Source organism: Erinaceus europaeus, chromosome 6 (assembly GCF_950295315.1).
Source record: "Erinaceus europaeus chromosome 6, mEriEur2.1, whole genome shotgun sequence".
In the NCBI taxonomy this organism is placed as follows: domain Eukaryota; kingdom Metazoa; phylum Chordata; class Mammalia; order Eulipotyphla; family Erinaceidae; genus Erinaceus; species Erinaceus europaeus.
In genome coordinates, this window is record NC_080167.1 from 27,621,306 (window position 1) to 27,647,821 (window position 26,516).

General features: G+C 42.8%; 2 protein-coding genes across 11 annotated transcripts in view; one reads left to right on the top strand and one right to left on the bottom strand.

Annotated features, from left to right (window-relative positions):
- Nucleotides 1-297: 297 nt before the first annotated feature.
- On the bottom strand, nt 298-18,430 carry GGPS1 (geranylgeranyl diphosphate synthase 1). Of its 7 annotated transcripts, none has more exons than XM_060191964.1 (5): nt 17,960-18,176; nt 10,442-10,534; nt 5,277-5,335; nt 2,705-2,775; nt 298-2,474 (listed from the first exon to the last, which is right to left on the bottom strand). In XM_060191964.1, exon 5 carries the CDS (start codon nt 2,451-2,453, stop codon nt 1,707-1,709), a length of 747 nt encoding a protein of 248 aa, XP_060047947.1. In that variant the 5' UTR covers nt 2,454-2,474; nt 2,705-2,775; nt 5,277-5,335; nt 10,442-10,534; nt 17,960-18,176; the 3' UTR covers nt 298-1,706. The 7 variants fall into 7 exon arrangements, with proteins under 7 accessions (XP_060047947.1, XP_060047948.1, XP_060047945.1 ...); XM_060191965.1 differs by having other exon boundaries at nt 10,442-10,537; XM_060191962.1 differs by lacking the exons at nt 5,277-5,335; nt 17,960-18,176 and adding an exon at nt 18,288-18,430 and having other exon boundaries at nt 10,442-10,537.
- A 123-nt stretch (nt 18,431-18,553) lies between these two features.
- Nucleotides 18,554-26,516, top strand: part of ARID4B (AT-rich interaction domain 4B) — a 137,560-nt gene continuing 129,597 nt past the window's right edge. For 3 of the 4 annotated variants that reach the window (XR_009550201.1, XM_060191951.1, XM_060191954.1), the window contains exons 1-2: nt 18,554-18,973; nt 19,789-19,842. Coding sequence is in view for 3 of the 4 variants with exons in the window: in XM_060191951.1 (XP_060047934.1) it covers nt 19,837-19,842 (6 nt within the window). In the remaining variant the exon portion in view is untranslated. The remainder of the gene's footprint in view (nt 18,974-19,788; nt 19,843-26,516) is intronic. The other variant, XM_060191953.1, reaches the window with a different exon arrangement.

Genomic DNA, 26,516 nt, shown 5'->3' on the forward strand with positions numbered 1-26,516 from the left:
TTGTATTAAAAATTAGTAAAAGGCAGTATCCAACTTTTCAGTAAGAATTAGGTGGGGTGTTTTAGTGACATATTTCTTTTTATTTTATTTTAGTAATGAGAAAGATAGGAGAGAGAGAGAGAGAGAGAGAGAGAGAGAACCAGTTATTACTCTGGTACACGTTTTGCTGGGGATCAAACTCCTGCTTGAATCAAAGGCTTTACCCACTGTGCCACTTCCCGGACCACGTGACAATTTCTCACAAGTTATGGTGATTAGATCTGAGATAATATATAAAACCAATCAAGCAGACGGCAATGTTGGTGAGCAATGCACTTTAATTTCAGATGTGAGTTACACTTCTAATATATGAAACAGAATTTTTCCCCTACTTCTTAGGACTTTGGGGCTAGAAACTACACAGAAAGGATTGTCAGGGTTAAGGCACCGTAAAGCTAATTAGTTGATTAGCACAGACTTTGGCTAACTTTTAGCTAGTTACTAGCTCTCAGGTTAAGCTTGCTCAGCTTCCTTCTTTTCCTTTGACAGACAAAGAAACAGAGAAGGAAAGAGACAACAGTACTGAAGCTTCCTTCAAAGCTTCAGTAGGTTTGGGTTTGATCCTAGGTCATACCCATGGCACAGCTGAGCACTATCCAAGTGAATTATTCTGCCAGCCTCCAGGTTGAGCTTTTGTATCATAGTTTAAGACGCCTACTTTTCTTTCTCTCCAAGCACTAATTGCCTTCAAAGGAGAGGGGAAGTTATTGATGTGGGTTGGAAGAAAAAAGGCATTTCCCTGAGCTTTTGTAGTTGATGTAAGCATCAGTTACTTCTCTCTTACTAACCAAGATGAATTATAAATGGTTGAAAAGGTCCTTCCTGAGGAGTTGGGGGTGGTGAAGCAGTGATGTAGTTCTCTCTATATCCCCGTCTCTTTTGATACCTGCCTCTAATCTATAAATAAATATTTTAAATAGAGAATGAAAGCAGGGAAGGAAAGTTCTTTCCTAGGTGATTTTTTTTTTCATGTGCCTTCCCCCCCCATCCAAATTGAAGAAGGAAAGAACTTGGTGTAGCATGGAAGTCCATTAAGTGGAGGCTCCTTGGTTAAAGAAAATTTTCTGAATAAAGAAGGGGAAAAGAAAAGGGGGGGGGGGAGTGTTTTAAAAAAAGAAGCACAGTGCTTACTGCTTATCACTGTCACCATTTCCATGGAAGACTTTAGAAAAGATGTTTCTTAGGAGGGGATTCATACAGGTTAAGTAGCAACAATCAGAAAGAAAATGGAGCTTATGTGGACTGTGGGTTAACTCGCATATAATCTGGTTCCAAGAACTTGGCTTAAAACGGGGGGAGATGAACTAGGAACTGTCCAAATGATACAGTCAGGAAGTATCTGGATAAAAATTCCTGGAAGCTGAAATCTTTTTTATTGACACCATTAGCAGAACATGTGGCAGAGCTGACGACAAGAAACCCTTCCAGGAAAAAAAAATTTAGAAACTGAAGTTAGAAATTGAAAATGTGGCTCCTTTTGATCCTTCAGCTTTGCACTATGACTACCTGTACAGAGGGTTCTAAATTGAAACAATCTCACGCACATTGTCCTTACTCAGCAGTTTTTGAGACCAATAGTTCAAATTTTTTACAGTGATAGGCTAAAAGACGAAAAAATTATCAACTAAAACAAACTACCGGACCTAACCTAATCAAGCAAGGATGGCTTAATGTTGTTCATTCTCTTCTTTGAACATTTTACTTAAGTGCTTTATTAAAGCTACTAGCTCAGGGTTCCCCCCACATGCATCGATTTGTTTATAGGCTTTAGATTCAAGCTCGTTAAGAGTATTCCGAGTGTATTCAAAAGAACCTACATTTTCAAGATAATGTACACAGTATTTTTTGATATCTATGTTTTCAGTTCTCTGGCGCAAGATATTCTGTACCTGGGTGCTTTCCGGCCTTGACCAAATAGCATGAATAGTAGGAAATGAAAACTTTCCCTCTGTTAGATCTTCACAAAAGCTTTTGTTTTCACTATATTCTTTGGAGTGTAGATTAGCATAATCATCCCTAATTTGGAAGAAAAGCCCAAGTGTATCAAGCAGTGGCTTTAAATCTTCTCTGTACTCAGAGAATAACTGCATAAGACCGACTGCTAATCCAAACAGTCCACCCGTCTTCTGTAGGACCATAGCTTTATATTCTTCTTCAGTGGGACAGGTATAATTATCCCTCCAGTAAATATCTAGACCTTGTCCCTGATGGAGTTCCAAAAGCTGTCGAGTAAAAAGTTTTACTGCATCTGGATGATTAAGAGTTAAGACTTTTTCTAGGCCAAGAAAATATACGTAATTTGCAGAATTGATGACAGATGGAATTCCATAGATGCTGTGTGCCACTGGAAATCCACGGCGGAGTTTGGAATTGTCTTCAATATCATCAATGAGTAAACTTGCATTATGCAACATTTCTGTCACTTCAATGATAATCTAACAAAAAAAGACAATTGAAAATTACATTTTAATTGAACAAATCAAAGGAGTCTATAAAATCATCTTAAAAAGCAGATTAAGTCCAGTTATGTTTTACTTTCTAGAACTATTTAGCAACCTAAATACAAAACAACACATGGGAAGTAAACTAAATGGAGAACAAGGAGTATTTTTATGTGACATCTATTAATTTCTTGGAGATGAATAACAAGGTTAGCATTAACTACCTGTAGTTTGTCTTCCGGAACTTTTAGCCAATGATTAAACGCCTGGGAAAGTTTGGTTCTCACTTGTTTACCTGAAATTAAAGAATCAAAATTGACAATAAAATTATATTTTATTTTGAAAGCATTTTAGGAACTTTCTATCTGGTAAAACTGAATAAATATTGTTCCATACATCACCCACTGCAGAAGTTGCCTTCCACTGCTGGGCTCTTCTGTTGAAAGCTAACATTCTCAAATGTACAATCTTTTAAAATTAGGAAAGAATGCGGTGGTGGTGTATTTTGTTGGGTGGCACACATTACAACGTGCAAGGACTGAGGTTCAAATCGCTAGTCCCCACCTGCAGGAAGCTTCATCAGGGGTGAAGCAATGCTGCAGTTGTCTTACTCTCTATCTCCCCTTCTTCTCTCAACTTCCCTCTATCCTATTAAATACATTACTATGTAAAAATTGTAAAAATAAGATAAAAACACATCTCATGTAACATACTTTCTCACATGTACAATTTTATCTTTTTTTTTTTTTTTCCTCCAGGGTTATTGCTGGGCTCGGTACCTGCACCATGAATCCACCGCTCCTGGAGGCCATTTTTCCCCCTTTTTGTTGCCCTAGTTGTTGCAGCCTCATAGTGGTTATTATTGCCATTGTTGACGTTGCTTTGTTGTTGGATAGGACAGAGAGAAATGGAGAGAGGAGGGGAAGACAGAGAGAGAGGGGAGAGAAAGATAGACACCTGCAGACCTGCTTCACCGCCTGTGAAGCGACTCCCCTGCAGGTGGGGAGCCGGGGGCTTGAACCGGGATCCTTATGCCGGTCCCTGCGCTTTGCGCCACGTGCGCTTAACCCACTGCGCCACCGCCCGACTCCCGAATTTTATCTTTTTAAAAATTTTTTTATATTTATTTATTTTCCCTTTTGTTGCCCTTGCTTTTTTTTTTATTATTATTTTTGTTGTAGCTCTTATTGTTGTTGTTAGGACAGAGAGAAATGGAGAGAGGAGGGGAAGACTGGGAGGGGGAGAGAAAGATAGAAACCTGCAGACTTGCTTCATTGCCTGTGAAGTGACTCTCCTGCAGGTAGGGAGCCGGGGACTCAAACCCGATCCTTATGCTGGTCCTTGCATTTCCTGCCACGTGTGTGCACTTAATCTGCTGAGCCTTTATCTTTTTTTTTTTTTTTTTTTTTAAACCAGAGCACTGCTCAGCTATGGCTTATGGTGGTGCAGGTGACTGAACCTGGGACTTTGATCTTCAGGCATGAGAACTTCTTTGCATAACCTTTATGCTATTGACACCTGTACCAATTTTATCTTTAAAAGATGAAAGAAGGGGGTCGGGCTGTAGTGCAGCGGGTTAAGGGTTAAGTGCACATGGTGCGAAACTCGAGCCCCTGGTTCCCCACATGCAGGGCGGTTGCTTCATGATTGGTGAAGCAGGTCTGCAGGTGTCTACCTTCCTCCCCCCCCCATCAATTTCTGTCTCTATCCAAATGTACTACAAGCCATAACTCCCTGTTCCATAAAATGAATAAAAAAAGGAAAAAAATAAGCAAAAACAGATCCTAATGTAATTTATTAGCTTATTGGTAAGCTCACTTCTTTTGTCTTATTGTTATTATTTTTTAATGCAATGTCAAATTTAGACCTTAAGAGTCTGATTCATCTAGGCATGCACCCTGCCACCTTCTTGATCCTCAACTTAATTTCAAGAATTATGTCTAATTCATTCCCATTTTTGAAAAAAAAAGTCTATTTAGAGACAGTAAATTAATACTGTTTATTTCAGAGCACTGTAGGTGTATTTCATAAAATGGACTAAGTATTGAATTACCTCCTAAAATTACCTACCATTCTTTTAAGGTTTTATTTATTTATTTTTAGCACTGCAAGGGCCTTATACATGTGCAATTTCATTCTTCGAGGATGAGAGAGCCTGACTGAGAGGGAGAGACGACAGCAACAAGTGGTGCACTAGAGGGAGGTGCAAATGGTAAGTAAGGCAGGCAGACTGCTAAATGAGCTCTCTAAGGTTTCAGAGACTGAAATGTGAGATTATTTTTTTTTAATTTTACCACCTTTGTTTATTGGATAGAGACAGCCAGAAATTGAGAAGGAAAGTGGGGATAGAGAGGAAGAGAGGCAGAAAGACAACTGCAGCACTGCTTCACCACTTGCAAAGCTTTCCCCCTGCAGGCGGGGAACGGGGAATCGGACCTGGGTACTTGCGCATTGTAACATGTGCGCTCAACCAGGTGTTGCCACCACTCGGCCCAAAGTGTGAGATTATTATACTCGAAAGATCCTAGATAGTGAAAAGTTAATCTTTGGGTTTTTTTTGTTTGTTTGTTTCCAAGGTTATCGCTGGGGCTTGGTGCCATCAATATGAATCCACTGCTCCTGGTGGCAATTTTCTCTTTCTTCCTTTTTTTTTTATTCTTAATCTTTATATTTTGGATAAGAGACAGCCAGAAATCAAGAGGGAAGGGGGAGACAGAAAGAGGGGGATAGAGAAACTGAGCCCCTGCAAAAACAAAAGAAAAAAATACCTTTCAGGGGGGCAAGGTGGTGGCATACCTGGTTAAACACACATGTTCTAGTGCTTAAGGTCCTAGGTTCAACACCCCAGTCCCCACCTGCAGAGGGAAAGTTTCATGAGTAGTGAAGCAGGGCTGCAGGTGTCTCTCTGTCTCTCTCCCTATCTTCCCATTCCTTTCAATTTCTGGCTGTCTCTATCCAATAAAAATAAAAAGATAATAATAATAAAAAACTTTTCAGTAAACAAAAACAGTACTTTTTTCTTTTTTAGTGGCATCAGAACCTCCAACCCCAAGAGAAGACAGAGATACCACAGAACTTCTCCACTGTCTCAGATACTCGATTTCTCTCTGTCCTATCTAACAATGACAACCACAACAAGGGCTACAAAATGGGCAAAATATCCTCCAAGAGTGGTGGATTCGTAGTGCTTGCACTGAGCCCCAGTAATAACCCTGGAGGCAAAAAAAAAAAGTTTACTAAATTCTTATCAATTTAATAATAATTACTATTATTTATATAGGATAGGACAGAGAGAAATTGAGAGGAGGGGAAGATTGAGAGGGTGAGAGAAAGATAGGCACCTGCAAGCCTGCTTGTGAAGCAACCCCCCTACAGGTGGGGAGCCGGGGGCTCTAACTGGGAAGCTTTCACAGGTCCTTTGTACTATGTGTGCTTAACCCAGTACACTACCACCCAGCCCCTATTTTAGTTATGTAGGAGAAAATGCTCAATAGCTTCTCCAGTAGTTTTCACAAATGCATTTGCTGGTTATGCACTTAAGTTTTTTCCTTTTTTAGGAATATTAAAGTTATCTTTTTCCTTTCTTTTTTATTACTGATTATATTAATGATTTAATACTGGTTTATATAATTATAAGAGGGGTATAATTCTATAATGTTTCCACCACCAGAGTTCTATATCCTCATCCCTTCCACTGGAAATTGCAGTAGTTCTCCCATGGTCACAGATATGGTTGACTTTGTAACTATCTAAAGCTATATTTCTATCTATTTATCTATCTATCTATATTTTTTGCCCATTTTTTTCAATGACTCTGCTTTTACTTCCTTCTGAAGTTACACCTACACCTATTACTACTCTGAGTGTCCTTCCTCCTCCTCCCTCTGTTAAGGAAAAAATTACTGGTTTCCTGCGGCACACCCCCCCCCCTTTTTTTTTTTCCTCCGGGGTTATTGCTGGGCTCGGTGCCTGCACCATGAATCCACCGCTCTTGGAGGCCATTTTTCCCCCTTTTGTTGCCCTTGTTGTTGTAGCCTCGTTGTGGTTATTATTATTGCCACTGTTGATGTTGTTCGTTGTTGGATAGGACAGAGAGAAATGGAGAGAGGAGGGGAAGACAGAGAGGGGGAGAGAAAGACAGACACCTGCAGACCTGCTTCACCGCCTGTGAAGCGACTCCCCTGCAGGTGGGGAGCCGGGGGCTCGAACCGGGATCCTTATGCCGGTCCTTGCGCTTTGCACCATGTGCGCTTAACCCACTGCGCCACCACCAGACCCCCTACACACACTTTTTTAACACACACACTTTTTTATATTTATTTTCCCTTTTGTTGCCCTTTTAAAAAAATTGTTGTAGTTATTGTTTTGGTGTTATTGACGTCCTCGTTGTTAGACAGGACAGAGAGAAATGGGGAAGACAAAGAAGGTGAAAGAAAGATAGACACAAAAAAAAAAGAAAAAAAAAGAAAGACACCTGCAAACCTGCTTTACCGCTTGTGAAGCAACTACCCTGCAGGTGGGGAGCTGGGGGATTGAACCCGCCCGTCCTTGCGCTTTGCGCCACATGAGCTTAAACCGCTGCGCTACCGCCTGACTCCCCCCCCACACACTTTTTTTTTTACCAGAGCACTGCTCAGCTGCTGGGGGACTGAATCTGGAACTTTGGAGCCTCAGGCATGAGAGTCTCTTTGCATAACCATTATGCTATCTACCCATCGCCCCTGCACTTATATTTCAATATTAAAAAAAAAAAAAAAAAATACCACAAAGGAGTCAGGCGAAGCAGGACTCTTTTCATGTTTGTGAGGGTCCAAGGTCCCAGCTTCAATTCTTTGCACCACCAAAAGCCAGAGCTGCACACAGTGCTATGGTGAAACACACAACCATAAACTACCAGCTACGTTCTTTTTTGTTTGTTTGTTAAGCGCAGGGGGCGTGTAAGGATCCCGGTTGGAGCCCCTGGCTCCCCACCTGCAGGGGTGGGGGGGGTGTGTGGGGGGAGGGGGGATCGCTTCACAGGCGGTGCTTCACATTAATAACAATAATTACAACAACAATAAAAAAGAAGCGCAACAAAAGGGAAAATAAATTAATATAATTAAAAAAAATTTATTTAGAAACATTTTGCTGTTGTTATTGTTGGAGTTTCACTACCCTGGGTAGACTTTTTTATTCTAGATAGAGTGACAGACATAGAAGGAAAGACCCATAGTGTGGAAGCTTCTTCCCCCACTGGTGGGATCTGGGCTTGAACCTGGGTTGAATGCATGTCAAGCAGGTACATCTACTGGATGAGCTAACTTGCTGGCTCTCAGAACAATCTAGAGAATTTATACAAGGCACTTATGCTTTCTGCTGGGGTTGTCTCCCCACCTGCAGAAAAGAAGCTTCATGAGTGGTGAAGTAGGGCTGCAGGGGTCTGTCTCATTCCCTCTCCCTTTTCAATTTCTCTCTCTATCCAATTCGTAGCGGGGGTTGCTTCACAAGTGGTGAAGCAGGTCTGCAGATGTCTCTCTCTCTCTCCGTATCTTCCTCTCCCCTCTCAATTCCTTCTTTCCTTCACTATCCACTGCTCCTGGAGTCCATTTTCTCCATTTTGTTGCCCTTGTTATTGTTGGATAGGACAGAGAGAAATTGAGAGAGGATAGGACAGAGAGAGGGGGAGAAGAGGACAGGCACCCGCAGACCTACTTCACCCTTGTGAAATGACCCTCCTGCAGGTGGGGAGCCAGGGGCTTGAACCAGGATCCTTATATTGGTCCTGTGCTTCGCGCCATGTGCACTTAACCCCAAAGTGCTACCGCCAGGCCCCCCTCCCATCTCAATTTCTTTTTCTTTAAATTTTTTAATTAACTTAATTCAATTATTGGATTTCACCTCTCATGAAGCTTTCCCCTTCAGGTGAGGAGCTGGGGTTCGAACCTGGGTCTTTGTGCACTGTAATGTGTGCTCAGCCAGGTGTGCCACCACTTGGCCCCCTCCCCTCTCAATTTCTGTCTGTCCTATCCAATAAAATGGGGGAGGGAGAAAAAATAAAAATATATGGCCACCAGGAGTACCGAGCCCCAGCAGTAACCCTGGAGGCAAAAGAGAAGATGAACACACACAAATGAGTGGGGAGCCACATTTCCCCATTAGTTTCTGAATGTATGTAAGTAGCATAGTAAGTGGCTTAATTACAAGTACTTACGTTTTTAAAAAAATTTTTCATTTATTTCCTTTTGTTGCCCTTGTTTTATTGTTGTAGTTATTAGTTGTTGTTATTGATGTCATTGTTGTTGGATAGGACAGAGAGAAATGGAGAGAGGAGGGGGAAGACAGAGAGGGGGAGAGAAAGATAAGACACCTGCAGACCTGCTTCACCACTGGGTTAAGCACACATAGTACATAGTACAAAGTGCAAGGATCTTAGTTCGAGCCCCTGGCTCCCCATCTGCAGGAGAGTCATTTCACCAGAGTTGAAATAGGTCTGCAGGTGTCTATCTGGGTCTCTCCCTATCTTCCACTCCTCTCAATTTCTCTCTGTCCCATCGAATAAAAAAAATGGCCTTCAGGAATAGTGGATTTGTAGTGCTGGCACCGAGCCCCAGTGATAACTATGGAGGCAAAAAAAAAAAAAAAAAAAAAAAAAAGACTTTTTTGCCAACCCTTATATTTTTTAAAGTATATTCCCTTTTTTTTAAATGAAAAAAAAAAAAAAACTTTATTTGATAGAACAGAGAAAACCTGAGAGGGAGGGGGAGATAGACAGGGAAGAGAAAGACACCTGCAGACTTGCTTCACTGCTCGTTAACTGCCGCCCCTGCAGCTGGGAACCAGGGGATTGAACCTGGGTCCTTGTGCATGGTAATTCGTGCACTTAACCAGGTGTGCCACCATCCAGCCCTATATATTCTATAATTGTTTACTAATGATATCATATAAATGGTGCCCCAAAATGTCTGTTAGAACAAAAATAAAAGTTCTATTTTCTTTTTTTTTTAATTTTTAAAAAATATTTATTTCCTTTTGTTGCCCTTGTTGCTTTATTGTAGTTGTCGTTGTTGTTACTGATGTCGTCGTTGTTGAACAGGACTGAGAGAAATGGAGAGAGGAGGGGACGGCACTACGAATCCACTGCTCCTGGAGGCCATTTTTTCTCATTTTGTTGCCTTTGTTACTGTCACCATTGATGTTGTTGTTAGATAGGACAGAGAGAAATCAAAAAAGGAGGGGAGACAGAGAGGAGGAGAGAAAGACAAGACACCTGCAGACCTGCTTCACTGCTTGCTAAGCGACCCCCCTGCAGATGGGGAGTCGGGGGCTTGAACCTTAAGGATCCTTAAGTTGGTCCTTGTGCTTTGTGCCATGTGCACTTAACCCGCTGTACTACCGCCTGACCACCCATTTAAAATATTTTAAAATTTATTTTTATTATCTTCATTTATTGGAGACAGTCAGTCAGCAATCTAGAGGGAAGGGGGAAAGAGACAGAGAGACAAAGAGACACCTGCAGCATTGCTTCACCACTTGTGAAGCTTTTCCCCTGCAGGTGGGGACCGGGGACTTGAACCTGACTCCTTGCGCATTATAACGGGTGCCCTCAATCAGGTGCACCACCACCCAGCTCACCCCCCCAGGTCCACTACTTTTTTTTGTAGCAATGGGGCATAAACTGGGGACTTTCTGCATGCATGAGACCACTGAGCAGACTCCCTGGAGGAACTTTTTTTTTTTTTTTAATTCCACACAACGAGAAACAAAGGAACAGATGACAGACTCAAAATAAAAAAAAACCACTCCACTACCCATAGAGTTCCTTTTTGGTGCTGACCATGGTCCTCCCAAGTGGTGAACCCCGGGTCTCACACACCATATGGTGGGTGCCCTACCTGCTGTGTTACCTCCTGGTCCCCGAATGCTAACAACTGAACAACCATTTTATAAAAGCAGCTCTATGTGAACCATAACTGAATCATTACCTGGTAACTGTAGTAAGTATTTATAGGGTTCTAGAAGTATTCTTTCGACTGTTTCTTGGGTCTTCGCCATTGTTTATAATTTTTAAAGCTGATCTGCTAAAAAGGAGAAACATAACGACGGTATCATTAAGTCATTTCTGAGTATCACACAGCAAAGGAAGTCAAATCTCAAGCTATTTTTTTTTAATGGCTGACTTTTAATTTGGTTTTCATACAAAAATTCTTTATGCTTATAAAATCTATTTTTTAAAGATTTTATTTATTTATTAGTGATAGACATAGGAAGAGAGAGAAAGAGCCAGATATCACTCTGGTACATGTGCTGCTGGGGATCGAACTCAGGACCTCATGCTTGAAAGTCCGATGCTTTATCCACTACGCCACCTCCCGGACCACTGTTTATAAAACTCTTCAAAAATTATAGTATTAAGGAAAAGAAACCAGACACAAAAAGATCCTGCATTGTATGATTCCATTTATATGAATTGTTCGGCATAGGCAAAGGTGGAGGTGAAAGGAGTGACTGCTAATGAATGTAGCATTTTTTGTTTGTTATTTTGTGGAAGTGGACTTGTGTTCATTTTGTTCTCACCACTTCCCACTTTTTTTTTCATCCAAGTAGAGAGACAGAGGGAGGGAGAGGTACCACAGCTTCCTCCAGTGCCATATGTAGCACCTCCCGCGTGATGTTGAAACTCACACCTGTGCCATGGCGTGGCAAAGTAAGCACCCTAGCAGGTGAGCCCAGAGTACAATTTCTGGCCCAAAGTACAACGTCTTCTAGGAGGGATCAGAATGTCCTGAAATTAAGACTGTGGTGATAGCTACGGAACCACATGGATACCACAATCTGATCTTAGGACATTCTGATCTGTAATACATTAACTATTTTTTGCTGGGGAAAAAAAAATTTTTTTTTTCCTGTAGAAGTTATTTTGAAATAATTCAAATACAATTTGATAGTCCAAAGTATGTGAACCATACGATATATGAGTAGTTATTATATATTTTAAATTTTTAAAATTTCTTTATTGGGGGAATTAATGTTTTACTGATTATTATTGTCATTAAAAAAAAGTTTTAATTCAAGCAATTACATTGATGAAAACATTAATCTGGACTCTAAGTAGTTTCCTTAGTTTTACTTTAATGAAAAGCTTAGATTATTGACATCAAAGGAGCCAGGTGGTAAAGCCCCAGGTCGAGTCCATACATTACCAAAAGCACAAGGACCTGGTTCAAACCGTTGGTTCCCACCTGCAGGGGGAAAGTTTCACTGGTGGTGAAGCAGTGATACAGGTGTCTCTCTCCCTCTCAATTTCCATTTAAAATAAATAAAAATAAGGGTCCAGCTGGTGGTGTAGCTGGTTGAATGCACATACTACAATGTGTAAGGACCAAGGTTTAAGCCTCTGGTCCCCACTCACAGGGAGAAACTTCATAACTGGTGAAGCAGTGCTACAGGTATCATCCCTTCCTCTCTCAACTTCTGTCTCTATCCAAAGTAAATAAAATAAAAATATTAAAAAATAAATCAATTTAAAAATTAAAAAAAAAAACAACTACTGACATCAAACATGAAAACTGACCCATACCATTACTTTTATATTTGGATGATTATATAAATTAGTAAACATACTTTCTCGAGTATATTTTACATGTTTAAAACTTAAGGAGAGGGAACAGAGAGGGAGCTCACTGGGTCGGGTGACTGCCCTGCTATTTGAATAACCGAGATTCAAGCCACAGCACCACATGGCAGAAAGCTTCAGTGGTGTGGTGTCTCCCTCTCTAGCTACCTAAATGAAAGGAAAAAAAAAAAAAACAACAAAAAAATGGCCTGGAATGGCGAAACTGCACATGAACAAAACCCAGGCTTTACCAAAATTTAAGTAAGTGGTAAAATTTAAGGGAAAAACGCCTGCATTTTATCAAAGATCAACTTTAGAGATTCTGATTTAAACATGCATGAATTCAAAGGCAGTTTTATTATTAAGCATACTCCTCTGTAGACTTATTATTCTAAATTTTACATTTACTTCAGTATGTCTTAGAATATCTGTCACTTGTTCCTAGGATTCTCCTTTATGGTTGAATCGACTCTGATTCCTTTAAAGTACCTATTGCTATCTTTATTTATAACCACATTAATTATTTTTCTTATTGCTTTGATATCTGAGCATATTTTAAAATATGTTTCACCTTTGTCTGCTCCCCCCCACCCCCTTCTTGGGACAATGATTTGATTTCTAGGATCATGAAGAATATGTTTTTTGAATTTAATTCTTGAGTATCTAGGTGAAATTTTATCATGAAATAGATTTATGAAATCATAAAAAATTAGTACTCCATTAAAGGAAATAATCTTCGCAATATATATCCAAAGAAAAGCATGCCACTCCCATTCCCACATTCCACTGGATTCCACTTCAGAAAGAAAAGCTTTCTGAGAGGTGAAACAGTATTGCAAGTCTCTCCCTCTGTGTATGTGTGTCTCTCTCTCCTCCTCTCCCTCCCCTCTTGTTTTCTCTATCAGGAGGGAAAAAAAGGGGACTTCCATATAGAAACACTGGAAACTTTCACATCTACCTTGACTAACAATTAATCATAAGCATATTCCCAAGGGAAAAAATTTTCAGAGGATATCCTGAACCCAAATACGTATTTAGTAACCTATTATCTACACTGTTAAAACTTTGACATAGACCATAGCATTCTTACATTACTATAAAAAGTGACAAGGAGGAAGAATTATCCCTTAGATAAAAATAAAAGATTATGGGAGTCGGGCGGTAGCACAGCGGGTTAAGTGCATGTGGCGCATAGCACAAGAACCGGCTTAAGGATCCCAGTTCAAGCCCCCGGGTCCCCACCTGCAGGGGAGTTGCTTCACAAGCAGTGAAGCAGGGCTGCAGGTGTCTATCTTTCTCTCCCCCCTCTCTGGTCTTCCCCTCCTCTCTCCATTTCTCTCTGTCCTATTCAACAACGACGACATCAATCATAACTACAACAACAAAACAAGGGCAACAAAAGGGAATAAATAATAATAAATATTTAAAAAATAAAATAAATAAAACAAAAGATTACTGGGAGTCGGGCGGTAGCACAGTGGATTAAGCGCAGGTAGCACAAAGTTCAAGGACCTGCTTAAGGATCCTGGTTCGAGCCCCCGGCTCCCCACCTACAAGGGAGTCACTTCACAGGCCATGAAGCAGGTCTGCAGGTGTCTATCTTTCTCTCCCCTTCTGTCTTCTGTCTTCCCTTCCTCTCTCCATTTCTCTCTGTCCTATCCAACGACCACGACATCAACAATAATAACTAGAAAAATAAAAAAACAAGGGCAACAAAAGGAAATGAATAAATAAAAAAATAAAAGATTACTATTGAACAAAATTAAAGGTAGGAAAACAAAGAGCATCTCATATACACACCTAATTATTTAAAACAAATTCATAGTTATCTCTTTCCAATTAAGTAGAAAACAAAAACCATGCTTATCTTTTTCACAGTCTCCGGAACACCCCTGACTTAAAAATCAATGAAATCAGTGATCAAGAAGAATTCTCTTTGGGAGCAGGAGAGAGAGCTCACCAGGTAAAGCATCTGCCTTGCTATATGGACCAGGTTTGAACCCTGTTCCACATAGGAAGAGCTATGGCACTGGAAGAAGCTCAAGATCTTGTGTCACTCCCTTCCCTTCTCTAACCTGAAAATAAAAACTCACCCAGAGTGGTGAAATTGCACATGTGCTAGAACCAGGGCCCTGGAGTTGGTACCAAGTGCTGGAGTTTTGATCATGAGGCCTGAAGTTTGGTCCCTGGCAAGTATATGCCAGAGCGATGCTTAGGTGTCTTTTCTTTCCTTTTTTTTTAAAAAAATATTTATTTATTATATTTATTCTCTTTTGTTGCCCTTTTTGTTTTACTGTTGTAGTTATTATTGTTATCATCATTGTTGGATAGGACAGAGAGAAATGGAGAGAGGAGGGGAAGACAGAGAGGGGGGGAGAAAGACAGACACCTGCAGACTTGCTTCACCACCTGTGAAGCAACTCCCCTGCAGGTGGGGAGCCGGGGGCTCGAAGCCAGGATCCTTACACTGGTCCTTGGGCTTTGCGTCATTTGAGCTTAACCCACTGCCCTACTGCCCGACTCCCGTCAGGTGTGTTTTCATTCTCTCTCTTCCTTATTAACAATCAGACAAACACCCCAAACCTCAGGGATGAGGGTTCTCTCAGTAACAGAACATGCCTGAGGTTCCAGAGACTGCCTGTGTCGCAGTTAGCAGACCCGGGCTATCTTTTATAACAATAAATGGATCTTAGAAAACAAAAACAAAACTCACTTAATAGCAATCAATGTGCTTTTCCAGAGGATGCTCCTTCACAAGCATTTCAGCACTCGATCAACAGGAACCTTAATATTTTTAGTTATCCAAAATCAAGTTATTACTATTTTTTTCCTTGAAGAGTGTAAGGAGCTCTATATACTGTGGCACATATGACCTGGCTCTCACTCCCCCCCCCCCCCTTTTAACTTAAAGAATTCCACTGTCTGGAGCAATAGTACAACTGGATGTACTTGCACATCTGAGGTTCTTGGACCACCCCCTCTGCTTCACAAGTGTCAGAGTGTTAGTCTGACGTGTCTCTTTCTCCTATGGAAATGTAATAAATAAAATAAACCTTTATACAGTTTGAGCCCCCAGCTCCCCACCTGTAGGGGAATTGCTTCATAAATGGTGAAGCAGGTCTGCAGGTGTCTTATCTTTCTCTCCCCTTGTCTTTCCCTCCTCTCCATTTCTCTCTGTCCTATCCAATGATGACGACATCAACCATAACTACAACAATAAAACAAGGGCAACAAAAGGGAATAAATATTAAGAAGATAAACTTTTATAAAAAAAGAACTCCAAGGGGCTGGGCAGTGTCACCTATTACCATGTGCAAGGACCGGGGTTCTAGCCCCTGTTCCCCATGTGCAGGGGGGAAGCTTCACAAGCTGCAAAGCAGGTCTGCAGGTGCAGGTGTGTCTATTTCTCTCTCTCGTCTGCCCTCCCTCTCAATTTTTTTCTTTCTTTTTTTTTTTTTTTAAATGAGGTTTCTTTTTCTTTTCTTTTTTTGTCACCAGGGTCATTGCTGGGGCTCTACGAATCCACTGCTCCTGGAAGCAATTTTTTTCCCCTTTTGTTGCTCTTGTTGTTTATCATTGTTGTTATTGTTGTCGTTGTTGTTGGATAGGACAGAGAGAAATGGAGAGAGGAGGGAAAGACAGAGGGGGAGAGAAAGATAAGACACCTGCAGACCTGCTTCACCATTTATGAAGCAATTCCCCTACAGGTGGGGAGCGAGATTCCCCTATAGAGAGGAGAGAAAGACACCTGCAGACCTGTTTCACCACTCGTGAAGTGACCTCCCCCCCCACCGCAGGCGGGGAGCCGGGGCTCGAACCAGGATCCTTACGCCTGTCTTTGCCATTTGCGCCACCTGTGCTTAACCAGCTGCACTACTGCTTGACCCCTCCCCCCCAATTTCTATCTGTCCTATCTAATAAAAATAGAAAGAAAAAAAAAAAAAGGAAAAAATGGTTGCCGGGAGCTGTGGCTACATAGTAGTGTAGGCACCAGTCCCCAGAGATAACCCTGGTGGCAATTAAAAAAAAAAAAAAATCCTACTCGTCTATAAAAATGGTGACTTCACCGTTTTCAGCCAATCTTGGATGGACCTTGAAAAATTCATGTTAAGTGAAATAAGTCAGAAACAGAAGGATGAATATGGGATGATCTTAACTCTCAGGCAGAAGTTGAAAAACAAGATCAGAAAAGAAAACACAAGTAGAACCTGAACTGGAATTGGCATATTGCACCAAAGTAAAAGACTCTGGGCTGGGTGGGTGGGGAGAATACAGGTCCAAGAAGGGTGACAGAGAACATAGTGGGGGTTGTATTGCATGTACAAACTACTGTATTTACTGTTGAATGTAAAACATTAATTCCTCAATAAAGAAATGTAAAAAAATCCAGCTTATCACATTTCAGCTATTAATGTACTAGGTAGGCTTAAATGTATAGAAGCTTTAGAGCGTCACATGAATTCTGCTCACTTGTTTTCTGAGTGGATAACAATTACAGAACACCTCTGTGAACATGAAACCACTTTCAAAACTAGAGAACGGCTTTCTTATCCAGGCAGTGGATGCACATTCATACAAAGCAAAAATCCTACCCTCTAGGGCTACTATTCTTGCGACAACCTCCTGGTTGTGCTCAACCTCCTGGCTGTGCTCCTTGCACACACACCTCTAGGTCCTCTACAGCTCTCTGTCTTCTTTGAGAAGTTCTGATCTGCCTTCTTTCAGTCCATAGTCCTTAGGTAATAACAAAACTCAACAAAGGGTATAAAGTCTACCCGGCTCCTCTAGGTCCTCTACAGCTCTCTGTCTTCTTTGAGAAGTTCTGATCTGCCTTCTTTCAGTCCATAGTCCTTAGGTAATAACAAAACTCAACAAAGGGTATAAAGTCTACCCGGCTCCCGACTCTTACGTCTCTTAACTCAGTTCTCCAATTTTAATAGCTTCCTGGGGGCTGGGGAGACAGCATCATGGTTATGCAAAAACAAACAATGAAACTTTCCTGAGATTCTGAAGCCCCAGGTTCAACCCCTAACCCCATCATAAACCAGAAGCAAGCAGTATTTAAACAAATTCTCTCTTGACACAAAGGCTTAGCATGTCATTCTACCCAGAATGGCATGTCTCTAATGAACTCCTGCTAACCCCGTTAGCCGTCAGTCAGTTCAGACCCCCTAGCTCCCCAAGTCAAAGGCCCTATTTCAAATCCTCCCATCCTCAGCTCCCTCGCCACTGTTGCCATTTCACACTGTGGCCGCGTGTTCAGCACTGGTCTCTCTCGGTTCAGGTCCACCACATATGGGCCAAACATCCGTTTTTCCACTTGGTGGGCGCCCTCAAAACGTAACGTCAAATGATTAAAATTAGTCCACTGGCATACCGGAAGTGAAAATAGAAAAGTGTGACTCCCCCCCCCCCCCCAAAGGGAAGTCTAGTTTCAGGATTGTCAGAGATATAACAGATACAATGTGCAGCTGTAAAGCACGGGGTGGGGGGACATTCTTTCTCCAAACTCGCAGACGATGGGTCTGAAGAACTGTCTGAGACTCACACACACTCAAGACACAGACTTACACACACACACGAATATACTCTCTTCGTGGCAGACTTCTAACAGAGGCTCAGGAAAAGAGCTGCAAATGTCTACCTAGTTAGCAGTGCCCGCAGGGTGATGAGGTTCCGGTTCTCTCCGCAATGATGCCCCCTTCCGCCCCTCCACCCCCTCCCCAGCCAGAAGATGGAAAATTGGTACACAATCCGGTTCAGCATCCGGGTCCTCACCCTCCTTTCTTTTTCTTTCTTTCTTTCTTTCCTCTTCGCCCCGCCTCCCCGCCTCCCCCACCCTCTATCCCATCCGGGTTCCCCCCCAGCCGCCACCACAGCCACTCACGGTTCAACGATGATATCACAACTTTCACGCCGCCAGCGTGGAAGTAGCAGTACCCAGCATCAACTTCCCCTTTTATAGTTCCGACCCAGGCTCCTTCTAATGCTTACATGAATCCCTCCCCCTACTTCACCACAGAACTCTCCGCCCTCCTCAGGAGCCAGCGACACCGCATTACTCGGTGCAACAAAATGCGCCATCCCGCTCATACTGCGCAGGCGTCGTTGCCGCCTCCCCACAGCTTTATCGCCCCGCCTCCTTTACTCCTCATCCCCTCCCCGTACTGTCCACGCAAGCGCGGGGCATGGCGGGTCTTGCAGTTCTCACGTACCAGAGCTTGCGCATTGGCTCCAAAGACTGGACTACATTTCCCAGGGAGCTTTGAGGCGTAACTTTCTGTTTCCATAGAACTGGTGGGAAAATGGCGTCGTTGTTTGTATCTCAGCGACCAATCAGAAGAGGCTATAGGCGGGTTCTAAGGAACTCTAGCCAATCCGAGGTCGTCTAAGAGGCCATCCGGGAAAGAAGTAGGGGAGGGGAAAGAATCTAGGGGAGGAGAGAAAGGGAAGGGGGGCGAACTAGAGGTGGTGGTGGGGGAAAGCGATGTTTGCCCGTCAGTCGAGTCCGGAGTGAGGAGCTCAGGCGCCAGCGCTGAGGGAGACTCTTAAGCTTTAGCTTGCCGCCGCCACGGCCACCGTCTGGACCTTTGCCCGGAGAGAGCCGCAGAGGGTCTGTCGTCGCCGTCCTCTGGAGGGCAGCGCGATTGAGGGCCCCGACCTCCAGTCCGGGAGGGGTTTTTCGTCGTCCCCCCCTCCCCCCAGCGAGGGAGCCCGAGCGGCCGCCAAACAAAGGTACCAGTCGGCGCCGCGGGAGGAGGAGGAGTCGGAGCTTCAGCCTCAGCAACCGCTGGACCCGCCGCCCTTCTCCCCCCATCTCTCCCCCTGACCTGCTGGTTTTGGGGGGGAGTAGGGGAGCGGACTCGGGACGTGCCGGCCTCCGAGATCGCCTCCGTGGAAGGTAGGGGGCATTTCCGAGGCTTTCGCGGTCTGGCGAGGGAGCCCTTTGAGGGGAGCCACCGGGCCGGAGCAAGGAGCAGAGAAAGATCGCTGTGGCGGTCGCCCCGAGTTTGTGAATTCGGGGCCTCGGGCTCCGGGGACACCCCGCACCCCCCGCTGCTTCAGAGCTCGACTCGCTCGCTGCTCAGCCTGGCGGCCGCGCACACAACGCTTCGGCGGCGGAGGGGCCCAGGGCGGCGGGGGGGGGGGTTTGTGCCCCTCCCGGCCCCTCGCTTCCCGGGCCCCGGAACCGGGCGGCCGGGGCCCCGCTCCCCACTTGTCAGGTCTCCGCGTCGACGCGGGACGCGGCCGGAGCCTCGGCGGCGGGTCGCCCCTGCCCGCAGCTGTCCGGCCCGCCCGGCCCCTCCGCGGCCCCTCTCCGGCCCCCGCCAGCCTGGCTCCTCGAGGCCGGGCCTGGTCCCTCTCGGTCGCGGGGCTGACTTTTCCGGGAGGCCTGCGAGCAGGGCAGCCGGGCCGGCGCCGCACTCGGGGCTTGTTGTGAGTTTCTTCGCTGACAGAAATGGCGTCATTGTCGGAGACGGAAAAGTCCGTCGGGTCCCGACAATGGGGACGGGAAGCTGCAGAACTGTGGAGGAGGTGGCTGGTGTGCGGGGATGGCGGGGGGGGGGGCGGGCTCGGCCTTTCGGGGTGGAGGGGGGCTGACGTCTTCTCTGGCTCTTTTCTTCGGGGCTCAGCCTTCGCTGCTTCTCTCCGCCCCGGCCGGTGCGCAGGGGTGCCCGTGGTGTTGACTGGGGGTGTCTTTTGTTTCCCTTCCAGGTGCAGGTGAAGCCGGTGTTGTCGAGGGGCCGTGGTCCCAGAGTCATCATGAAGGTAAGATTGCCGGCGGAAAACGGAGGCGCCCAGGGCTCGTAGGATGGAGGGAGGCAGGAGGTTGATCGAGGTCGTGTGTGGGGCCTCCGAGTTGTGCCTGGAAAGGTGGTGTGTCTGGTGGCCCGGCTCCCCGTCCCTCCCCAGGAGACCGAGGGGGGAGCAGGGTGTCAGCTGCTGTGCTCTTGGGGGCAGTTCCAGGAGGTCTCCCTGAGGATGCTCCTTCCATGGTGAGTGTCTCTGTTTGCAGGGATGATAGGAAAACCGGCAGGGATTGAAGCGTCTCGAAAGGTAAAACAGAAAGAAAGAAAGAAAGAAAGAAAGAAAGAAAGAAAGAAAGAAAGAAAGCAGGTCAAGTAATCTGATTCTAGAAGCTGAACTGTACTGTGGCTCTTATCGGTTACACTGGTGAAAGGAAATCTCATTTATTGTGTGAAGAGTTCTGTGAATTTTTTTTTTTAAGCAAAAGACTGATTAGCCATGAAAATAACCTTGCTTGAAAGGCTTTGAAAGAGAATTTTGAGGATTTTTATACAATTCAGAACAGTTGTCCCTTGTAATTCCAAGGCTTTAGAGTCATATAGTTCATTTGACCCGTAAATTGTTAGATGATATAAGATTGCATTGTAATAAACACTAATGTGGAAAAGGATTGCTTTTGAATGTAAACGTGTCTAAAAAGTACACTTGGCTTAATTGGTGGGGAAAACCATAGCAATAGAAGTGCAAGCTTTATTTTCACTTTAGAGAATAATTGAATGCTATCACATTTCCAAGGCACTCGAAAATAAAAAGCTTTAGATTTCTGAAATGTGTAGATTCAACTGGTGCACTTATAGACTAGCAGAAAGGATAATCTGTTCACAGGGATAGAATGCAACAGATTGTATGTTGAATTGTAAATGTCGTCTGCTTTTGACCAGTTACTTTGCACTTTTTGTGAAAAATAAAATCTTTATCTTCATCTCTCCTCAGTAAAGACTGCTTTTATAGTACTTCAAATTAAAATTTGTAGTAATTGTGCTTATGGGAGAAAGTGAAAATTGTGACTGAATGTCACAATAATGCAAAGTAGTCGAGTTTAGTCCACTAACAATTGTTTTCTTCTTGTACTGGAGGTGGGCTATAAACATTTGTCTGAAACAGTTTGTATCTGATGAGTTTCTACTTCTCATGTAAATGGGGAAAAAAATGTGTTTTAGGAATGAATCCTCTTTGTCATAGGTACTAGTTATAGTTCCTGCTGCCTGAGTGTTTTTATGAGGAAAATTATTAGGAAAACCTGTATATCATCCTTGGCGTCACATTGAATGACATATAATAAGTTCTGGATTATACAGGGTCTCATTTGGAATAAATGCAATCTGTCACAGTTCCAGTAACTTGGACATCGTTTATATTTCAGTTTTCTTTTCCTTCTTTCATCCCCCCCCTTTGTCAGTTAAAAACATTGAAAATTACTTTTGAAATTTTAACCTTAAAAGTTTTGTAATAAGACAAATGCAAATGTGTGTGGTGTCATATTAGCACTTATAATTTTATGGGTTCAGCATTCCATTATTACTGCTTTTTTTTTTTCCTTTTCTTTTGGTCTGTGCTGAGGCTTCATCACTTTGGGCTGACTTTTTTTTTTTGAGATAGAAATTTAGAGACCACAGCACTGAAGTTCTCCTATGCCTAGGGGCTACTAGACTGGAGCCTGGGTTGCATGCATGACAAAGCAGCAGTACTATTTAAGTGAGCTATTTTGCCAACCAATTTCTGCTTTTTTAAAAAGGTACTAGCTATGTTAGCTAATTATTAAAATACATTTCTAATTTTATACAAGAAGAACTTCATGTTATAAGATAGGAAACTTTCATTTTAGGAATATACTAGTAACTACTAGTATTAAAATTTTAGTTTATGTGGTTGGAGAGATAGCTCATCAGGTAGGGTGCCTGCATAGCCATGTCTGAAACAGAGTTTCTAGCACAGGAACCACATGGGAGATACTATGACAGTGGAGGAAGCTTCAGTGCTGTGGTCTTTCTGTGCCTCTGTCTGTTTGAATAAAAAATATTGGAGTGATGAAATCTACCAAGAGAAAAAAGTTTAGCCTATTTATTCCTTTAAAAAAAGTGCTTTCTTTTTATTATTTTTTTTCTTGAGGGAGAGAACACACACCAGGGCATCACTTGCAGAAGTTATCCTTAGGATTGAATCCAAGTCTTCCATTTCCAGTTTGTAAAGCATAAGCTGTACTTACTGAGCTATTGATAAGTACCCTACCCAGCTACACAATTTCAGTTTAGTTTCCTCCTTGAGGAGAAACATGGCAACACCTGCCTTGCATGGTGTTCCCTTGAGCTCCCAGGGGCTTAATCTAAATCCAGGTCGTTCAGTATGATAAAATGTGTGCTCTACCAAGTGAACTATCTCCTGACCCCAACAATTTTAATTTTTTTAAAAACATTTTATTTATTGTTAATGAGAAAGGTAGGAGAGAAAGAACCAGGCATCACTCTGGTACATGTGCTGCAGGGGATTGAACTCAGAACCTCATGCTTGAGAGTCCAATTCTTTATCCACTGAACCATCTCCCAGACCACAGTAATTTAATTTTTTTATGTAATAAAAGTTGAGAGGCTACCAGTATTTGGCATTTTGCCTTAGGAAAATTCAAAGAGTAGTTCAAAAAGTATTTCAGAAGAGTAGGGCAGTAGTGCAGTGGGTTAAGTGCAGGTGGCACAAAGCGCAAGGACAGGCGTAAGGATCCCAGTTCAAGCCCCTGGCTCCCCACCTGCAAGGGGGTCGCTTCACAGGTGGTGAAGCAGGTCTGCAGGTGTCTATCTGTCTTTCCCCCTCTGTCTGCCCTTCCTGTCTCCATTTCTCTGTCCTATCCAACAGTGACATCAATAACAACAATAATAACTGCAACAACAATAAAAAACAAGGGCAACAAAAGGGAAAATAAATAAATATAATTTTTTTAATTAAAAAATGTAGTTCAAAAAGTACTTAGTATTGGTTTATTCTGTTCAACTTTTTATTTTTCTGTGTTCTATGTAGTAATGACTACTGATCTATAGAAGACTATGCTAGTTTTTTTCTTACCAAACGTATTTGTACTTTGAAAAAAACTTTGTATTATCTGTCCTACTTGCCATAAAATATTAAATAATTTAAACTTTATTAAAGTGAATGTAGGGTCAGGCAGTAGTGTCATCAGTAGCACAACAGACTTTGATGGTGGAGGCAATTGAGGGCCCAGGTTCACACCTCTCCACCACAATAAAGTGGAGCTGAGCCACGCAGCTGGTTTCTCAGCAGAAGCTTTAAAGGCTAGAAAAGACTGTGGATATATTTAAAATTTTAAAGGGAAAAGACTGTCACCCAAGAATACTTTGTTCTGCTAGCTTATCATTCGGGTTTGAAGTAGGGATGAAAGAGTTTTTCAGATAAGCAACAGGTAAAAAAAAAACTATACCAGTAAATACTATAGCAGCTTACATAAAAATGAAAAATCTACAGTGACCTATTCTATGGAGGCGAGCAAGGAAAGCAAGCAAAGCCCAGCTAAGACAGGTTAACGAAGGACTTTGGGAGTTGGGTTGTAGCAGGGTTGGTGGTCCACTGGATTTGGTGGAGGAACATTGGTGCTTTGGGGGTGATGGTGGTAGGGAAATGCATGCTAAAGAAATGAAATTGGGGGCTGGGTGGTGGCACGCCTGATAGAACATACACGTTACAGTGTGCAAGGACCTTGGTTCAGACCCGCAGCTTCTATCTGCAGGGTACGAAGCTTCACAAGTGGTAAAGCTGTGCTGCAGGTATCTCCCTCACTTCTCCCTCTCTGTCGACCTCTTCCCTCTTGATACCTGTTTTTATCCAGTAAATAAACAATATAAAAAAGAAACAAGAAGTTGTAATTCTAAAAGCATTTATAGACTTATAAATCAAGGATACTTTACAACTAAAAATAAATTAATAATAAATTAATTATTTTGAGGTGTTGAAAGAGTGCATTTTTAAAAAATAAGATATTATTTATTTATTGAGAAAGATAGCAGGAGAGAGAGAAAGAACCAAACATCAGTCTGGTACATGTGCAGCTGGGGATTGAACTCAAGACCTCATGCTTGAGAGGCTAAACACATTATCCGCTGCACCACCTCCCAGACCATGAAAAAGTGTTTTGTTTTAATTTTTTTTTGTATTTGTCTATTCTTTTTTGTTGCCATTGTTGTTTTACTGTTGTAGTTATTATTGTTGTTACTGATGTCGTTGTTGGATAGGACAGAGAGAAATGGAGAGAGGAAGGGAAGACAGAGAAGGGGAGAGAAAGACAGACACCTGCAGACCTGCTTCACCGCCTGTGAAGCGACTCCCCTGCAGGTGGGGAGCCGGGGCTCAAACCGGGATCTTTCCGCGGGGTCCTTGCGCTTTGTGCCACATGCGCTTAACTTGCTGTGCTACCGCCCGACTCCCAAAAAAGTGTTCAGTAATGCTTTTTTTTGGTGGTTGTTTTAAAGTCCCAAAATAAAAATGTGTATTGTCATTTTAAGTGTTAAGTGTGTAAGTCATGATCTTATGTTGGATTTACTTTTAATATTTTTTTGAATTTTTTCTTCTTCTTGGTAGCACCTGGGTTTTGTGCATGTATGAACTCACAACTCCCTTGCATCATTTTCATTTGTTTTATTTTTAGATAGAGGGAAGGAGACAAAAGGAGAGGCATCATCCATCCATGCTACCTCCCCTGGTGCTGTCATTCCATGTGGTTTCAGAGTTTGAACCTGGAGCCTTGAACATGCTAAAATGCTATCACTGTTGGGTCAGCCACCTCCTGGCCCCTACTTTTTCTTCTTTACATACACCTTTGAGTGTCAGCGATAGTACATTATCACAAAGCAAGAAAAGGTTATTAAAGTTTATAAAACCCATTAGAAGTAATCATTTTACAGGAATAATTTTCTACTTTTTAACAAACTTTTTACTGTTTCTGTATTGTGTATTTGTTGACATCTTTCATTACATTGTGCTAATTTGCAAGTGAAATGAGATCCATAGACTCAACATTTCACAATCTTTAGGGGATAAATGATTTAGATGGTTGGATTTAAAATCTGGGGAGATACCCCTTTTTGGATGTACTGTTCTCTTTTCAGTAACTATTGGCTTGGATCACATAAAAATAATTTTGATTTCATATGCTTTTTAATTTTTTTCCTTTAAAAAAGATTATATTGCCTTTTTTCCTTGCTTCCAGGGATATCGCTGGGGCTCAGTACCTGTACTATGAATCCACTGCTCCTAGAGGCTGTTTTTCCCATTTTGTTGCCCTTGCTGTTGTGTTTTTGTTGTGGTTGTTATTGTTGTCATAGCTGTTGTTGTTGTATAGGACAGAGAGAAATCGAGAGAGAAGGGGAAGACAGGGGGAGAGAAAGATAGACACCTGTAGACCTGCTTTACTGCTTGTGAAGTGACTCCCTGCAGGTGGGGAGCTGGAGGCTAGAACTAAGCCAGCCCTTGCACTTTATATCATATGTGCTTAACCCGCTACACTACTGCCCAGTCTCATATATTGCCTTTTTAAAAAGTTTTTAAAAGTCTTTTATTGTATATATATCAGTCTTCTCCATCTTCCTCTTCCTTCTTCCTGACTTGTTCCCCCAATTCTTCTTTGCCTTCTTTCTTTACTTCCCCCAATTGCTTCCATTCTCCTGCCTTCCTTCTCTACTTTTCCCCTCTTCTTTCATAAATCATTTATTTAACAGCTCCTTCTATGTGTCAGGAAGTGTAAAATTAAAACAAACAAACTACCAGACTTGTTTTCAGTGAAGTCACAATTTAATAGGAGATTCAGAAACAGAGAGTACCTGGAGCTATGTAAGACTATGAGGTGTGTGTGTGTGCGGGGGGGGGGGGGGGGGGGTCAGCTTGCTCAGTAAAATGCAGGCATAACCATGCTTGAAGACATGGGTTTGAGCCCCCAGAACTATGTGAGAGTATCATGCACTGCGCCAAAAGGAGGCTTCATGGATTAGTGCTTTGGTGTCACCCCCTTATTTTTCTCTCCACTTTTGTCTCTCTCTTTTTTTTTTTAATATTTATTTTCCCTTTTGTTGCCCTTGTTGCCTTTGTGTCTTTCTGACAGAGATTGAAAGGAAAGAAAAAGAGATAGGCAGCAGTATAGCTCATCTGTGTATGCCTGCTTTGCCTAGTATAAGACCCAGGTTTGATGAGCCAGTGAAATAATTCACTTGGATAGTGTGCTGATTTTGCCATATGGGCAACCCAGATTCAAACTTGCTCTCTATTGCATTCAAGGAAGTTTCAGTTTTGTGATCGGTTTCTCCCCTCCCTCCCTCTGCCTAAAGGCAGGGGTGCCAGGTTTGAACCTGGCCTCAGCATACTGAGGGAACAGTTATTTTTTGGTGTATTTCTTCTTTCTCACTCTCACTATGTCTCTGTCTCTCAAAAAAGTCTATCTGGGGGGTTGGGTGGTGGCACACCTGGTTGAATGCACATGTTATAATGCGGAGGGACCCGGGTTCAAGTCTCCAGTCCCCACCTGCAGGGGGGAAGCTTTGTGAATGGTGAAGCAGTGTTGCAGGTGTCCATCTGTCTCTTTCCTTCTCTGTCATCCCCTTCCCTTGATTGCTGGTTTGTTTCTATCCAACAAGTAGGTAAAG

What these genes read in the sequence shown, in the direction of transcription:
- GGPS1 (XM_060191962.1), bottom strand. Translation starts at nt 10,511, where the DNA reads ATGGCGAAGACCCAAGAAACAGTCGAAAGAATACTTCTAGAACCCTAT. An exon ending in ATACTTACTACAGTTACCAG is followed by an intron (nt 2,776 to 10,441) that starts GTAATGATTCAG and finishes CTTTAATTTCAG; the next exon opens with GTAAACAAGTGAGAACCAAA. An exon ending in TTCCGGAAGACAAACTACAG is followed by an intron (nt 2,475 to 2,704) that starts GTAGTTAATGCT and finishes TTTTTTTGTTAG; the next exon opens with ATTATCATTGAAGTGACAGA.